At 48.4% G+C, this 18,456-nt stretch overlaps 1 protein-coding gene across 7 annotated transcripts in view; it reads right to left on the reverse strand.

Moving 5' to 3' along the window:
- Positions 1-18,456, reverse strand: part of ITPR1 (inositol 1,4,5-trisphosphate receptor type 1) — a 3,145,915-nt gene that overhangs the window by 1,030,661 nt on the left and 2,096,798 nt on the right. For all 7 annotated transcript variants that reach the window (XM_069643506.1, XM_069643503.1, XM_069643505.1 and 4 more), the window contains one exon: positions 5,561-5,761. In XM_069643506.1, the coding sequence (XP_069499607.1) occupies positions 5,561-5,761 (201 nt within the window). The remainder of the gene's footprint in view (positions 1-5,560; positions 5,762-18,456) is intronic.

The raw sequence follows: 18,456 nt of genomic DNA on the forward strand, positions 1-18,456 counted from the left end.
GTATTTCACTTGTCACTGTTGCACCCAGCTTTAGAAGGTTATTACTACAGCACCCATCCGATGACAAAAAGGGAAAAGGACCCAAGAGGATGAGGAGTATGAGGTGTCTGGTATAAGGGATTCACATTACCGTAAAGGAAGGCTTGAGTTTTTGATTTCCTGGAAGGGGTACCCGTCTTCTGAAGATTCATGGGAACCTAGCACTCATGTCCGAGCCCCGAGACTGGTGAGAAAGTTTTATGGTGTTCACCCAGGCAAGCCTGGGTTCTCCCAAGGTGGAGAGGGGTATACTGTTACGTGTCCCTTCTATTTTCGCATATGGGATCAATGGAGACGCAGCCGCCATGGTATTGTTCCATCACGTTACTCTTACTAACGTCTGGCTGCGGTCTAGTCTATTTTCATCATGGCCGCCACCGGGTACTTTTAGTTCCTCTCTGCCCAGCGCGTTGCAGCTGTGCTCTTTTCCCACTTGTGTTGTGGGCCATTGTGTGATTTCGCTTGGCTCTGTTGAGCCCTCCTTTCCTGGCTTGTGCCCCCTGGCACATCTTTCTAGCTAGTGCTCCTCTGTTTCCGCTTTGCTTTCTGTCTCTGCGCTTACGGGCGCTGCAGTCCCTTTTTTTCCCTTTCACCCCTTTCTGTACTTCCTGGCCCTTCGGAGCCCCTCTTACCTTGGTGCGCTTCTCTGGCGTTCCGCATCCCGTCTCTCTCTGGCTTGCCAGAGCTTCACCCGGGTATTCATCTCAAAAACGATATCCTACCTCTTTCTTCTGTGGACTTACTTACGCCGGATGATTCTATTGGAACTGCTGGAGTGCATATACCATCTCAGAGTTGGAGAACGGATAAAGTCAAATTTCCGCTCAAAGGACACTTGTTTTTTTTGCCTATTAGGCTTTTTCCCCACTGGCTGCTGCGGATCCAGGGCCACTGGTTTCCAGGTTTACCCGACAACCATTGTGGCGTCGTTTCGCGACAGATCCTATCTACATAAAAAGAAATCCTTGTACAGGGGAAGAAAAAAGAAGACAACGGAAGACTTCTCCTCAGGTGACAAAGGGAGTGAGGGGCCTGAATCGGGAGGTGAAATTGACAGTGTTGACAGCGGCATGCAAGGACAAATACAGAGGCTTACAGGAGATGGCCTGTATCTCCCTGACTCACATGGCCGAGGTGATCGCCACCAGGAAGGTGGTTTTCCACGACAGAAACTTTAAAGGGGCACAGTGCTTAGTTCACACAGAGGACCCATTACTTTAAACAATATGTTCAGTTGTTACGTAAGAAGTTAAGTAGGTGTAGCCCATTTGTTATTATAGGAAATGGGGGGGTAGAGAGGAGGTGCCCTGGTGTGAGGTAGTGGGAGTAAGTGGCGCCGAGCGAGTTGGGACAACCCACTCAGGCCATACTCTGGCCTCACACTCCATGTGGGTGGTACCAGAGTTTAGGTAAGGGATAGGTTGCGTTCGACCTACCCTAAGGGTTACACAGACGCCTTCAAGCAAGGGTGAGCTGACTTATCAGATCCCCATTTATTCGGTGTTCAGGCCAGGGGAATCCTAGGGTAGGAAATGTGGAAAGGTATTTAGGGTTTAAGTGTTTTTATAAATAAAGAGGGGCCCCCTTTGGTATCTCTAGAAAATGCACTCTGGTGTCTGTCAATTGATAATCTAACAACTCATGGTGTAGCTCTTCGCTTCTTAACCGCATTTTTATTTGGCAGTGCCTCTCCCTATCCAGGTGGACTGGTGGGAGAGGGTGGTGGTTCTCCTAGGAATTGTCCATGCTCTGGGGAAGGGAAGAGGACACCCTTGCACGGATTAGGGCTGGAAACCAGGGGCATAGTGTATGCCTAAAGTACTATCGCCAAAGTCCCGTCTGGAGTCGAGGAGTGGTTCAGTCAAGGCATGAGATTGTAGAGGAGATGTTGAGTAACAATGATGCTGAGGGGATGATGTATTACAATAAAAACACCGTGGGGCATGGCAATCCATTTAAAGTGTGTTTTACATACTACACGGGCTACTGCGGGGAGAAAATCACACCCTTTCGGTATAAAACAGTACAACCTGTACCCCTCGCCTGGAGGATCGGGAAGGTATGATGAAGTTGAATGCCCAAATGATTTTGCCTTTTGACAGGAAGCCTTATGTTTTTCATCAGCTTTAGTTCCAAAAAGGTCAGAAAAGTTGACCAGCACATCCAGCAATTTGGCCTGGCAATCCAATGAAAAACTCACTATCTTGTGTGTCACAGCAACACTGCTCTGGTGACCACAGTACACTTATGCATTCTGTTTTAGCAAGATAAATTTACAGCAGGTGCATCACAACCTACTTCCAATCTTGCACCATTTGAGGAAATTAAGCCTCCACAGGTGGAAGGTGATTAAACAGCATCTCAGTTGCCTCCTAAAGCAGATGCAAGTGTAGGTATAAGATACACAAGGCCTTCAAAGTTGCAAAGCCAGGTGTCCTGAGGCAAATATCTTTCGGGCCCACACATCCATTTTAACTGTCTCTGTATCTGGAGGCTTGTATGGGAAGCAGTAGGCAGAGATCCTGCATTTGCAGCATGGACCACCAAGCTTTTGGGGTGAGCACTCTAAAGCGAAGGGTCAGAGGAGGCAGCCCTGTTTAAGGTCCTTGTCCACACAAGTTGTAAAAAGGCGGCCTTCTATACACAGGATTCAATTTGCCAGTGAAAGTTCACCTGAAAGGTAGTTAGGGCAACTTTGGTATCAATATATCGATCGTATAAGTAAATCTCAGAGGCTGCTACCAGACTAAAGTTTTTCACTGCCTTTAATGTAACATTGCTAAAAGAGCCAAAGTAAGGTTCTGGAGCATGTTCTGTGGCCATGACAATCAACAGATCAGGAGAGGTGTCTAGGATGCTTGACTCTAGCTAGACCTCTATAATTGAAGTGGAAATTATGCTGACTGATCCTCCAGGAGGAACTCCTTGGGGAGCTCTGATTCCCTTTGGGTAGTATCCATTTAATTGAAGATAGGCATGCAGTCACCGTCCACATCAGAATAAAAAAGAAAATCTCCAAGTCTCCAAAACTGTACGCACGCAATATGGCTGACCTAGTTAATTACGCCATGGTTTTTGGCAGGCACTGCAACAATACATATTTTTACAAAATTGCACCAGTACCAAAGATCAATATCTTTGCTGTGCCACAGATCTGGCTGCTGTTGAAGCTAGCACAAGGTGGCTGAATTCAGCAGCAGGGGTGAAGATGCCAATGACCCTGGGTCTTCCAGCACCTAGCCTGGGACATTAATAATGAAGGAGCAGGATTTGTTGTGCTATGAGCTTCCCAATCCTCTCATGTGGAGGATGTAGGGAATAAAGACTGATTGTCATTTACTTGAACAATGAGTGAGAGAATCATCAAAAGAGGTACCAAGACCTCCATTCTAGCATGGGCCTGGGTCCAGGAAGAAGACTTCTCAGAACACAAGCTGTGATCCCCTTTCTTCTTTGTCATGATATTTGACTGATTCCTTTGTGGTCTCTAGATACATTTTCTCCAAAGGGTGCACTTCAATTGAAGCCAACAAATAATAATTTTGAATTTATATAGCACTACGAACCCGCAGGTATCTGAGCGCTGCTAATTATTACCCACGGTGTGTGGTGCTCATTTATCGACTTCGGAAGGATGAAAGGTGAGTTTGGCCCTGCCGGGATTCAAACCTGTGTCAGCAGGCTCTGCACACATGTCAAAGCGAGCGCTCTACTCACTGTGCCATCGGACCGTCTAAACAAAGGTCTGCCCATACACTCCATTACCACCTCCGAGAACAATGACTGACAGGATTCACTCTCCTCATTTTCTCAAGCAGAAAAGACTTGAGGTGTGCATCAGTCATTAGCATGGAGCATACCAGACCGCTTTTAAATCATGATTTTTGAGACATTTTCCAAGGAAAAGGTTGAAAACATTGAGGGGCTATTCCTGTGAAAAAAGCAGGTTTCTATGTAGGATTACATAGCAAAGGAACGGAGGAAGATGGATCTTCCTCATATTAGTGCCCTTCTCAATTACTATGACTAATTTGGGGGAGGGAGGGATGCGGGCGTGAAGGGCGGAGCACCTTCAGAACTCCTGATTCCACACCCAACCTTCTCAATTGCCCCTGCTGACTTCTAAACCTAAATCCTGTGGGAGGAAGGAGAGGGATGCCTGGCACTATTCCACGGCCTCTCGCCAACTGACCCCCATCACCAACCCCACCTTCCAATGTGCGGTTCCCCGTCCTCTGTGTGCATTTTAACTTTTTTCAGACTCTTTGTTTTCGGGAAGCGAGAGGGTTTGGTTCATACGCGATGTTCACCGGAGACCCTTGAGGCTCCAAATTGATGTATGGGTGAACTCACCAATCGAACATAAAGGCACCAATCCACAATGATGCAGATTTCAGCCACACAGCAGCACTTTCTTTTGGTTATTGGAAAGCATTATGGACCCTACAGCTTCAAAAAGGGATTATAGAAGATGAGTAATGTATACTTTAGCCAGTCATCATAGGTGAAAAATTAAAAGGTGAGGTGATACTAAGCATATACCAAGGCATCTTTTAATCCTACCATCTTGGTAGGCTAGGTGGGGAGTTGTGAGTGGTACAATATCCAAAAGACAAATTTCAAAGTTTTAGAAAATATAAACTAGCAGAATCTGTTATTCGATACACTATCCCTATCACAAACATTTCCACTGGGTCTCAGATGATACTTTTTACATACCTTTGTAATGTATAAATATTATATTCACCCCAATGTAGTCTCACAGTCCAATTGGCAGCAATCACTTTAATAGAGGGTCAACTGCCAAACTTTTTAATGGAATGTCACTTCAAACATTAAAGTAAAAACAATGGATTTCAATTTTTAGCAGTTTAATTTTTAAGGGAGTGTCAACTCTCATCACTGGGAGAATAAACATAACAGTCTCATTTACAATATGGGTGCCCAACACAGCCCTTATACCATTTGCCTCATGCATCAGATTGTTACATCACACAGTATATGTTTTCACTGTAGAAAAATTGCAACACCAAAGCCAGCTTGGATGCCTGTACACTGACACACGGTCATGTGAGCCTTGAAGATTACATAAGGACTCACATTTCCATAGAAAGGCCAGAGTGAACTAGACCAAAGATGCAGGAAGAAACTGGAGAGACACCTCCCATATGGGTGGATGCATCAACTGTCTTTTCAAAGAAAATGCTGGTTATATAATTCGCAGCACGCAAGTGAACGGATGTAGAGGCACGCCTTGTCCCTGGATTCAAGCCATGGGGCAGATTGCGAAATGATGGTGCGGCTTTGCAGGTGTCCTCACGAGAGCGCAGGGACGCCCTTCACCTGGTAATCCTGGCAAGGCACTTCGTAGTAGTGTGGAGAGGCATTTACGGGAAGAGGAGTGGTTGACTATTCAGGCAACCACTTCTCCTTTAAAACACTCTGTGAGCACTCCTTACCTGAAGGTTGTGGCATGTTCCATCTAGTACATATTGTAGTTCATCCGTGGGCACTACCCTACCTGGTTCTCATGGCATGGTCCTTGGCAGTATTCAGTCAAGCTTTCCAATGTCTGATTGATGAGAGCCACATTCTTCTCATTGATGTAAAGACCAAGAAGTCCAAGACCGCCAGTGGTGCTGCCACATATACAGTCCAGGAACTGAAGTGTCTCACACACAAGGTTATAGTTGGCCTTGTTATTCTGGCAGCGCAAGAAGTTCTATAGTGGGGAAGTAAAGAGACAAACAAGAGATCACTAAACATATGTGTAATATATCCCAGCTCAAACTCCAACAGGAAGTGGTGCAATTTGGTAATTAATTGCTCTGAATGAGGCTGAAGTGTGTACAAGCAAAACATTCTGTAGGAGCAACTAGGAACAGTCTACTTTAAGCGCAATGGACTTCAATTTTGAGAGAAGTAAATTAATATGCACGGACATGGCAGTTTGAAAGAGTTATGAACTCTGCTGACGACTGCTACGTCTAAGCACTGTGTATTACCAAGTTAAAAGTGGACCAGTGCCCGCAGGGCATGAGCATATCCTTTCTAGAAAGTAACATTTCTACTAAAAGAAGCATCTTTCAAGCTAGACTGCAGCAAATCTTCAATGAACAAGCACCTATCCTGAACCTTAGAGAATGGGTTTTCTTCAATGTGGTCTTTCAAAGCAGTTTGAGTGTTTTCCATGAAATTCAGATAGAATACCTATAGACTGCAGTTTACGAGAGATGGCACTGCCTCCATGGGTTACCCCTCGCTACCCAAACAAGTGAAATGGTACTTTTGTTTTTAATAATGGACTGTCCATTACCAGATGCAGTGTGAATTCACCCATTACAGGTGGCTGTTCTTCAGGGATTCATTGTCGAAGTTAGATTGCAGTTCTTCGGTGAACGAGTATCCTTGCTCTACTTCCGTTTCTTTGTGGCGTTTCTGTGTGAGCCACTGCTACAAAGCTGTCTTATGAGGGTGTCAGAACTTTAGGTGAGGTTGCTTTCTTGCCATAAAGGAGGCTATATTTTAGAAAGAAGTGTTTATTTATAGAATAAGTGTCACTTAGGTGACAGGCACGCTTTAACAATGAAGAGCTGATTCTATTCAGCAATGCCGTTGGGGTAAAATTCCATGAAGAAGGTGCTCTTCATGGGGAGTACCTATTGCACTGTAGTGCCTTGTACAGGGATCCCATACAGAATAAACTGACAATCCTTCATAAATGTTAAAGCCATCAGCAACTCCTATGAGGTTGGGCATGCATATACTGTGATGGTACTCAAAGGAACAAAGCCCACTTCTCTTTGGCAGTTTTTCTATAAGATTTCCATTCTACGATGCAGCTGAATGACCGCGCAGAGGGATTCTACAGTGGATGATCAATGCACATTAGGAACTGCATCATTACGGAGTACCACTCTTTCAAATTGCACTGCAACATCAAGGCAAAAGGCATTGGCACACAATCCTGATTTTGGAACTCAGCAACAATCACACTGCGATAACAGAATTCTCCTACTTCATTTCTAAATCTACTGACAAACGAGTACTCCATAACATTGTCAAATGCTTAGTCACTGATGGATCTAGGGCTCACATAAAAGAACAGCTTCTAATAAGACAGGTGGAGGCCAATATGAAAGTGGAAATAAAAAAAAAAAAACTGAATAACGATAGTCACTAAAATCTATGGCAAGGCAGTAAAGTGGTGGAGAGAAAAACAAGGAAGAAGAGGAGAAAATAACATTTTACCTCCACCTGCAATGCTGTTAGGCGTGTTGAAAGAGAACACTGCTAACCAGTAATCGTGTGCCAACATAGTTAATGGATAGAAGCACATGCCTAAAAAGCCCAGTCCAGGGAAGGGTCACAGAAACAAGATAGAAGTGTATAGTCTTTTGCCATTAAGGTTAACCCAGTCATAACATCTGTCAGGTTAAATTTTTTTTTTTAATCTATCATTTTAATGACATATCGGCAGCACCATTTTTGATGCACTAACATTGTGGTATATATTTTCCCAACAGCAGGGTGGACTGTATGTGACCCTAAACAAATACAACCACACCAAAAAACATTGGAGGTTTTCTGGCATGAGATTGTGCATGGACTCACATCAAACAAGTTACTTACCTGTAACTCCTGTTCTCCAGTATGGGGTCTTGCATGAATTCTCATGCTCATGAATATTCCCCATCTTCGGGCCAGAAAGCAGTTTCGCTTTAGCCTGAAAACTGCTCATCACCTCTACCAATACCTGGCAACTCTCGCCCACTGCATTGCCACTAACTTCTCAAATTTCCAGTGCTACGCTGACGACACTCAACTCATTTTCAGGCTGCCCTCTGTCACCTCCTCTCCCTCTCTCATCTCTGATTGCCTAACTGCCATTCAAGATTGGTGTTCCGCCAATTATCTTTGTCTGAATGCCAGCAAGACGGAGATCCTCCTCATCGGCTCACCTTCACCATCCTTTCCCCTCACTCTCTGGCTGGCCTCCCTTGGCCCTCCTCCTACCCCCACCTGCGAGGCTAAGAACCTCAGGGTCATCTTTAACTCCACCCTTTCCTTCTCCGCCCACATCTCGGAGGTCTCTAAAGTCAAATTTCCGACTACACCTCCTCAGAGGTACTCTGCCTTTCCTCTCCTTCCCTCAGAAGCTCATGGTATCCCAAGCTCTGGTTCTCTCTAGCTTGGACTATTGTAACAGCCTCTTTCTAAATCTACCTGCCTCTACTCTCCGCCCTCTGCAACTAATCCAGAACAGGACTGCGAGACTTGTCCTTGGCCTCAAGCCCTGGGATCGTATCTCTCCAGCTCTGAAATCTCTCCACTGGCTCCCAGCGGATGCAAGGATTAAATTCAAAACCCTCTGCATTGTCCACAAGGCTTTCTGGGGCCTGGGTCCAAAATACGTTCAGCTATCCCTCTGCAAATACCTCCCCTCTCGAGCTCTTCGCTCCTCTACCTCCAACTCCCTCAGGGTCAGTCGTTTTTCAAAGAAATGAACCGGGGGAAGATCTCTGTCTTTGGCTCGGGTCTCCCTCTGGAAAAGCCTCCCTGCCACTATAAAACCTGAGGAGAACCATCTCCGGTTCCAGAAGCACCTCAAGACCTTCCTCTTTTCTTCTGCCTTCTCTCCCTCTCTCCCCTGCTGATCTGTTCTCTCTTGGCACTGTGCACCCGGCCACCCTCTGTCCTTCGGGCCCAGGTACCTGCTCACCCTGCCATCCTCTTGCACTGCCTACGGGCCACCCCTTGCACTGGGGTCTGTATCTGTACCCATACAGCCCCCCCCCTTATCTTCCTGCATTTATCAGACCTACCCTGTCTGCTGCCTTAATCCTAGCACTTGCAAATTGCTGGCTGCACTACCACTGTTTGTTGCCTTTATTATTAATGCATTGTTATTTATCAGTTTCTCCTCTGCTTCGCACTTTCTACTTCTCCCTTCTTCCATGCACTTTTCCCCTCCCCCTCTCCCATGCACTTGCGCGTTCTCAATGTCACTGGGCCTAGTAAGATCGCTGTTTTGTTCTCCCCTGTCCCCCTCCCTTGCCTTGTCACGCTCTGAAACACTTGTGTACGAGCCCGATAGAAATAAAAAATCAATCAATCAATATAACCAATCACTGTAGTTTGGGTCATACTGCCCCAGCCAATGACAGTCGTCTCCCTAAACTCCAGCCTTGGTGGCCATCTTCATATTTGGTAGAGCATTTAAAGTGGTAGAATGAACCAAGAAGAGCCACAGAGGGGAAGGAGGGATGGTTCGCATGTGAATCCATGCCAGACCCATCCTGGAGAACAGCAATTACAGGTAAGTGACTTGTTCCATCACCAGCATGGGGACTGGCATGGATTCACATGCTCACTAATAGGATTACACAGCAGGACATGTACACAACGGGAGGTGGCAAGGCTCAACAGAAGCAATATATTTACCCCTGGAACAGACTAGACTCAAACAGATTGTGTAGCACTGCTTGGTCTACCAAACAATGACTTGACTCCCTGGAATCCCTGTCGACGCAGCAGAATCTCATTAAGGTGTGCTTGGACCTCGACATAGACACCTTGCAGATGCCGAGTAGGCAAACATCAGAGAGAGATGCCATTGTTGCTGCCGCGATGGCTCTGACGGAGTGGACTCGCGGCCGGTCTGGAAGAGGTTGGTTAGCCAGATGATGACAGTGCATGATGCAGCCAGAGAGCCACCTGGATATGGAAGCCTTAGATAGGGTCTTTCCGTGATTGATGGGTCCAAAATTCACAAAGAGTTGAGATGTCTTCCAAAAATCCTCTGTGCGTGCCACATAAAACCTCGAGGCACAAGTAACATCCAGCGAATGCAATGTTCTTTCCGCCGGCGTAGAAGGATTTGGTTAAAAAACTGGCAGGACCAAAGGCTTTTGAGATGGAATTCTAAAGAAACCTTCAGCATGAAGTTGGGATGGGTGCGCAGCACTCCCTGGTTGCGTAGAAAGACGAGTATGGCAAGTGCAAGAGAGGGCCTGGATCTCCCCAACCCGCCTGGCCGAGGTAAGGGCCACAAAGAAAGCAGTCTTCCATGAGAGAAACTTCAAAGGGGCTTGATGCATTTGTTCAAATGGGATTCCCATGAGCTTGGTCAAGAAGTTGTTGAACTCGCAAGCTGGAGCAGCAGTCTTCACTGATGGAAAAGTCCTGAAGAGGCGTTTGAGGAACTCCTTGATGAGCCTGTGCGACCACAGGGATGACTTACCCGGCACCCTGGTGTTTCCTGGATATGGCAACCAGATGCAACTTTATCGAGGCTTGAGCCAGGCCAGCCCTGGCCAGAAAAAGCAGATATTGCAGGAGCTGCAGTGCTGTGACTCGCAGTGGTGTAATCTTCTGAATCCTGCACCACACTGACAAGTGTTTCTACTTGTGGCTGTAGTACAACGTAGCGGAAGCGCTGGCCTTGGCCAGGATCTTCTTGCATTACAGCGGTAGGGAATAGTGACCAAATTCTTGGGCTGCAGGAGCCAGGCCGTGAGGCTGAGTGACGCTTGGGTGTGGTGCAGTATTTTTCCGTTTTCTCTGGAGAGAATATCAGGAAGTGGAGGCAGTTGGATGGACAGAGCAACTGGCAGCCAGAGCAGGTCCGGGCACCAGATCTGCCATGGCTACGCCGGATAGAGGAGTTTCATCCTGCAATGACATTGTCTGAGTGTGTTGGTCACATGCAGCAGGAGTGGGACCAAAGAGGGGGCATACAGGAAAAGCCTCTCGCACAGAACGAGAAGGTGTCCCCCAGGATCCTTGGCTGAGGAAACCTGCTGGCGAACCTCTGGCACCTTGAGTGGGCCGTCACAAAGAGTTTGATCCGGGGTTGGACTTACATGCAGAAGAGAAGCGAAACCTGATCCTGACGAAGCTCCCACTCGTGGCAGGACTGCAGCTTCCTGCTGAGCAAGTCTGTGATGGTGTTCTTTGTGCCTGCCACGTGAAATGGGATGAGGAACATGTCCTGAAGAATGCCCAGCGCCACAAGGACTGAACTTCCAGGGAGAGTACAGGAGAGCACATCCCGCCATGCTCCCGGATGTAGAACATGGTGGGGTGAGGTCTGTGAAGATCCACGACACCTACCCCTGTAGTTCAGAATGATTCGAGGGTCCAATTGACTGCCCAGAGCGCCAGGATGTTGCCGTAAAGGTATTTTTCCTCCGGCAGCCAGAGGCCTTTGGCATGCGACTGCGCAGTGTGAGACCCCCACCCTTCTAGGGAGGAATCTGTGGGGACTGTGGCCCAATAATGTTGGGATCCTAAAAAGAGCCTGTCTGTAGAGCTTGCCAGAACTCCTGGTTGAGGGCTATCTTGTCCGTCCAAGAACCTGTGACTTGCAGCCACCACGCATCAGGGAACTCTTAAAGAGGTCTCATCTGAAGCCTGCAAAATGGAACGAGTGGAAGGAAAAGGACATCATGCCCAACAGCGTCTTGATGACTCGCACTTTCATGGATTGTGCCGACAGGCGATGTACTTGACCAAGTATAGCCAACACCCTTGCCGCCGAGGGTGTAGCTAAGCACGTAACCATGTTGAGATGGGCACCCTGGAACAAAGCGTTCTGCAATGGCTCCACGCAGGACTTCGGATAGTTGGAGAATCAGAGCTCCACCAGAAGGCAAATGGTCTCTGCAGTGTGGTGAACCGTCAACGCATGAGAACGGGAGCGAGTGAGCCAGTCGTCCAGGGTAGATGTAGATACCCTTGAGACGTAGATGCGCCTCCACCGGAGACCATCACTTCATCAACACCCTCTGCGCCGATTTCACAGGGTCATGAAAATAGGCATCATCCAGGTCCAAGGTCGCCAGGAAATCCCCCTGCTCGAGCTGGTCGAGCATTTGCTGCAACATGACGGTCTTGAACCTTTGGGATTTCAAATACTTGTTGAGGCACCGTAAGTCTAGAATTGGCTGCCAACCTCCTGACTTTCTATACTAGAAAGTATCTGAAGTACACTCCGGAGCAGCTGGTGACAGGCTCCATCAACCCCTTTCTTAACATGGCCTGAACCTCATTGCAGCAGTTGGGCCACATGTAGTTCTTGGTACGCCACAGGAGGAATGCAAGGCCACCCGTGTTGAAATTCCAGGGTGTGTTCCTGATGATGAAAGTCCAGCACCCATTTGTCCCTGGTGATGGTCTTCCACTTGATGACAAAGTTCAATAGCTAGCCATCCGCTGGGGTGCGAAAGTGGGAGCCCGGATCCACGGTCGGTTAAGGCCTGCTTGGGCGTCTGCGCCCTGGCCTGTTGGCAACAACAATTCTGTCCTCTGCTGCTCTAGGCCTGCGGACAGCCTCTGTAAGAATTCTGGGCCGTGGAACGGGAGGGGGTGTTATATCCCTTGGAGGACATGCTGGACTTCCCCCTTCAGGACCGAAAGGACAACAACCTCCTCTGCTGCAGCGTCTCCAGTGAGCATGCCATCTTCATATTTTTCTTACTTGTTTGGAGCGACTCGTCCACAGCCTTGCCAAACAGACTGTCCCCATCAAAGGGCATGTACACTACCCTGGATTGGACGTCTGCCCATAAGTCAGTGGCCTTCAGTCAGCCCTGGCATCAGAGGACCACCCCATTAACAATCTGGCAGAACCCGAAATCCGCAATGTCCAGCGCCACAGTGATGCTGTGGTCCGAGACCACCTCACCTTCCTGAAACAGGGCCAGTGCCTCAGCCATCTAGTCCTCCAGGAAGTCTAAAATGGGCCCGAGCTTATACCAGAGCTCCCCGTCGTAGCGAGGTAGGATGGCCAGTGCATTGGAGACCTTGAGGCTGCAGTGTAAATGATGCACTTGCCCGCCGCATCAAGCTTCTTCCACTCCTCATCCGGCGTATCATGGACGACAATGACTGATTCGACGAGCGCTTACTGGCGGCCACAGACACCACAGAGTCTGGAGAAGGCTGCGATCTCAAACACCTGGGAACCGAGGCTGGGACTCTGTACTTCTCCAGCCTGTCTCTCTTGAGGGGTGCAGTATTTGGAGTCATCAGGGCCAAACCTTCCTCCCAGACATCGTCCAGCAGAGGGATAGACATGACTCTTCCACGAGGACTCCCAGCGCAGGAACAGAAACCCCTCTGCTCCTCTAGTACCAAACTGATGAGAACGTAGGCACTCGAAATCATGGTGTGGAAAGAACCAATCTCATCTGGTGACGAGGCCCTGGCGGGCTTGTCGGCACCCAGCGGCTCCACATTTGTCAGGACATAGTCCTCATACTCATCGGTATGAGTCGTAGTCGTGTCCATATCAGTACCGTTGTCGTGCGTGGTGGCTCTTCCACTACTGGAGTCAACGTCCAGTGGGGCAGCTGCAGTGGCATTGGCCGATTCTTTCGGTCGTGAAGGGTCCTTGGGCCTGGCAGGGCTCGATTTACACCTCGGCCTAGGCGGGCATGTCCTGGGCGGACTGCTTTCCTGAGGCCTAGCAGGACGTTGGACTGGGCCAGGCACAGGAGCAGCCGGCAATCTCTGCTTTATCTCTCATCACCGAGGTGGGGAGAGTCGTAGGAATGTCCAAAGACGTGTCCCTAGGTGCTGGCTGGGATTCAAGTGAAGCAGCTGGCAATGGATTACAACAAACACCTTAGATGGTCAGATCGCTGATCTGGCTCCCCTGGAGATCCCTCCTGGGACATGGGGCTGGGGTCTCCTTCGTGCTTCGAGTAGTAGTCCTCGGGCAAGTGCAGAGCTTGTATGAATGTGAGGGGGGGGATCTCCTCAGAGACCCCACCAGAACCCCTTGGCACATCCTCCCAGTCATGTGCAGAAAGTCAGTTGGCAGTAGCAGCTCCCTTAACCTACCCGAATCCTTTGGGAAGGATGCAGCTATGGGCACATGTGCCTTGGTAGGCGCCTCTGTGGTAGTCGTGGTCTGACCGTAGCAGCAGCCCGAATCCGCGGAGGCAGAGCCACCCTAGTAGTCGCTGTCGTAGTGATCGTTGAAACCACGTTCATCGCAGCATCCTCATTAGCTGAAGTAATGAACGTCGACTGATTAGAAGGGACTGCCGATAAGGTGGACACAGACGAGGTCATTGACAGGGTCATGAACGTCGACGAGGTTGTGGTCATCAACGGAGTAGTCACCTTGGAAGACTAGGCAATCGTCAACGAAGACAAGGCCTTGGATGACGACGCTGTCATTGATGGGGTCCTGGGCCTCTCTTTTGCCATCATGTCCTTGGAGGAGGACCTGTGCTTTGAAGAGGTCAGGGACTTCCTCACAGACGGTACCCCGCCATCCCCACAACAGGTAGGTACACTGTGGACGGAGATGGAGACGGGGGAACGGGTTCTTCCCAAACTAGGTCCCACACTCGCAGAGATCCAAGTAGGATCAGTAGTATGGTCTTTAGCCTTCTTTTGGATCCCCTGGGAAGAGGAATCCTCCAAGGATCTCGACATCTTCTCAGAGGCAGCACACTCATGGGACCGCCCGGTCCTCGACGAGGCATGACTGCTCCCGGAGGCCAATTCATAGCCTTCCCCAACTTGATCCACACCGGCAACCTCCGGTAACAGTAATCTTTGTTGGAAATCCGTGGTAAATCTCGCATCAATCCTCGTCGTGGTATGAATGCAGGCAATAAAGACACCCGAGGTGCCGATCCTCGACGTAGACGCTCCGCAATCCACATTTCGCGCAGAGTTTGAAGAGACTTCTCTTCTCCAATGTCAAAGTGCAAAGTAGGCTCAAGTATGGGTCTTCCGAAACTTGAAGTGAAGAACTTGCGATGAAAGCAGATGACTCGCCATCAATGGATCCTCACTGTCGAAAATAGCATAAAACTCGAATACCAAGATGAGGACTCCAAGCACTGAAACATGCAGTACAAAATCTGAAGATGGCCAACACGGGTGTAGCTTATGGAGAAGACTGTAATTGGACGGGGGCAGTATGACCCAACGGACAGTGATTGGTTATAGAGAAGTGCAGTATTCAGGCTAAAGCAAAACTGATTTTCATTTTTTTTTAAACAAGGATTCCCAGCCAGACGTCAAGGAATATTAATGAGCACGTTAATCCATACCAGACCCCATGCTGTAGAACTTTACCTGCTCTGATCAAATTCTGTAATGCAGAGTTATCGACCGAGACATTGTTTTGACACAGTCAGACCCTCTTCCTGAAAGTGAAAGCCACAAAGTTGTTTGTGTCTGAATTCCGCAGTCCTATCCACATAAAAACTGAGAGCCCCCTCTTAGGGTCCAGTTTGTGCTGCCTCTCATCATCTTTAGAAGGATGTGGGGGGATAAAATACTGGAACATGTGGAATTTAGAGTCCACTTCAGGTAGGAATTTAGAGCACACCTTGAGTGAAGATTTCTCCTTGAAGATTTACAGAGAAGGTGGTTTGCAGGATAATGCCTGCAGTTCGCTCACACTTCTTACTGACGTGATTGCCACCAGGAAAGCCGTATTCAGGGTGAGTAACCTGATAAGACATGAATGCATAGGCTCAAACAGAGCCGCCATCAAGAATGTTAAAACTAAGTTTACGCACCAGTCTGGAACCACAAGCCGGTATGCAGGTTTACAAGGCCCTTCAGTAATTGGGTAATAATCAGGAGTGTGAAGAAGAATCCTTGACGGGGAGACCTCTTAAATACAGACAAGGCCACCAAGTAGCTGTACCAATCTGAAGGCTTGCAGAGGCCAGTGACAAAAGGAACTCCATTGCTGAGGTGATTGGGCAAGAGATGGGGGTCTATCCTGCGTTCCCTAAACCACGACTCGAATCCTCTCCATCTGCACACCTACAGAGATCTCATAGATGGTATGCATGCAGGAAGTAGCAACTCGGGTACCTCTTCTGAGAGGTCCCAGTCATATCTCATTCTCCCTAGAGCCATGCATGTAGGACGAGAGATTTTGGGTTTGGGTGAAGACCCTGACCTTCCCACTGGGGTAGGCGGTCCGGCGGTCGAGCCAACTAGAGAGGTGGGCAGATTAAGTACAGAAGTTCTGAGTACCACCTTCTCCTTGCCCAATCCAGGCTAATAAAGATCATGGTTGTTCAGAACCTCAACCTCCCGAGAACCCACAGGATAACCGGTATCGGAGGGAAGGAATAGTGAGTTTGAAGATCCACTCCAAAAATAATGCATCCACTATTGCACCTTTCACTGGGAATTCAATCGGGCAAAACGATCTGCACTTCGTTTTGGACTTTGTGGCAAACAGATCTACTGTCGGGGTAGCACACTGAACGAAGATTCCCTCTAGAACTTCATGGCACACTTAGCACTCATGTGAGACGGTGCTTTGCATGCTCAGAGCGTCCGCCAGCCAGTCCACCATTCCTGCCAGATTTACAGCTGAAGCAGGGATCTGGTTCTCCAGCAAACAGAACCACAGTTGCCAGGCCTCCTTTCATATGGGCAGATACCAAACACCCCAATGTTTGTTGAGGTAGTGCATGGCCACTGCGTTGTCCATCAGTACAAGGACAGGTTTCCCCTTGAGGGAGCGCGCAAAGGCCATCAGGGATTACCTGATCGCCAGTAACTCCAGCCTGTTAATATGCCATTGGCATTCCACTGGTGACCAAAAGCCACTCACCTGCAGATCTCTGCAGTGAGAGCCCCCAACCCTTCATGGACGCATATGTGACCACTTGGGCCTGGGGCCACTGAGGCCAAAAGAGTACTCCTGTCCTCATGTTCTCTCTGTCGTGCAGTCTGGCCTCTAGCACCAAAAAAATGTGCAGGAAGCCATGAGACAGAAGAGGCGGAGGAAGTAAGCTGCTGGTACACTGTCGTGGCTCTAGAATAGCTCAACCATTTTCCTGACAATGGTGACACTTCAGGGGTTAAAAGCCTTCCCCACCTGTGTGCCCTGGACTGCTCAGAGGAACTGGAGCTTCTCCATTGGTGTACCATGGAATTTCTGGAAATGTAAGAAGCCCAACCTGTGAAGCAGCCAGAAGGTTTCCTCGAGCTGCGTTGATGGTGGTCAGTCAAAAGGCCGAATACATAATACCGAATGCCAAAAATCTCGAAACCAAAATCTCGAAAAAAAAAATATCGAATTATTTATTAATTTATTTATATGCGTTTTTGGGGTCAGGTAAGTAAAAAAAATGGTTAAAATAAAAAAAAAACTAAAAAAAGGGGGGTTGGGGGGAACCCCCCCATTTCGAAAAAAAACGTCAAAAAAAAAATTCAATATTTTTTTTTTCGGCCTTTTGTCTTCGAGATTTTGGTTTTCGAGATTTTGGTATTCGGTATTATCACTATGAACCTGCGTTGATACCTGCTCCGGGTACTTGCCTTGGACCAGCCAGTCTTCCAGGTATGGAAATATATGAACACCAGATCTCTTGAGGCGTGCCGCCACCATTGCCATTAGCTTGGTGAATACCCTGGATGCAGAGGTTAAGCCAAAGGGGAGCACCTTGAATTGATTAATGTTCCCGCTGCTTCCAATGGATCGGCACATGAAAATAAGCATCCTGAAGATCCAGCGACACCAACCAGTCCTGAAATTGCAGAACCTAGAGAATTTCTTTCAACATCGCCATCTTCAACTTTTCCTCAGAAATTTGTTCAAGACCCTGCAGTCTAGGATAGGGCGGAGTCCTCTGCCTTTCGTGCATTCAAGTCGCAAGAGTACCAGCCGATCCTCTCTGCTCGGGTGGCACCTCTTCCACAGCACCCTTCAATAACAGGGATCTCAGCTCTTCCTGGACCTCCTGTTCTGGTTGTTACTGAGGGGGGTAGGGGGGATGGTCTGTCAGGCAGTTTGCTTAAAAATGGTACAGTACCCCCATTCGACGAGCTGCAATGCCCACGTTATCTCGTGCCACCAAACAAGTGCTTGGAACTACTCTCTCCAATTGGGGAAATGTGTGCAAGAACTTAAACTGGATTAGTGAGCAGCGACCCCCCTTCTCGCTCCTAGAGGCCCATCTGCCCCGTCTGGGATGCAACAAGCGCCTCTGCCCTTTCTTGGCTTGCAGGAGTTGTGCCCTCTTTCCAAACGGAATGTACTGCCTGTAGCCTCTTCCCCTAGAGGAGAAGCCACAAAATAGTTTCAGAGATTGCTGCATATGTAAGCCGAGCGACTTTGCAGCTAGCTTAAATCCTTGAATTTTTCCAGGGATTCGTCAAACCTTGGGCCGACCAGGTTGCTTAGTCTGGAAATTCGGCGAGAACACTGAGCTGCAGAGGTAGACCAACCTCCTCAGTACAGTGGATGACCCCCATTACATGTTCAACAGAATCTGCGGCGTCCAGGCTCGACTGCAGTGCTTGGCATGCCACCTCTTTGCTGTTGTCAACGATGAGCAGAAACACATCCCTTCCCGACAGCCGGGTTGTGCTCTGCTGCCTACGCTATGAATATCCACAGTCTGTGAGAGTATTTAG

The sequence above is a fragment of the Ambystoma mexicanum genome, chromosome 2p (genome assembly GCF_040938575.1).
Source record: "Ambystoma mexicanum isolate Mex_15411 chromosome 2p, UKY_AmexF1_1, whole genome shotgun sequence".
Lineage (NCBI taxonomy): Eukaryota > Metazoa > Chordata > Amphibia > Caudata > Ambystomatidae > Ambystoma > Ambystoma mexicanum.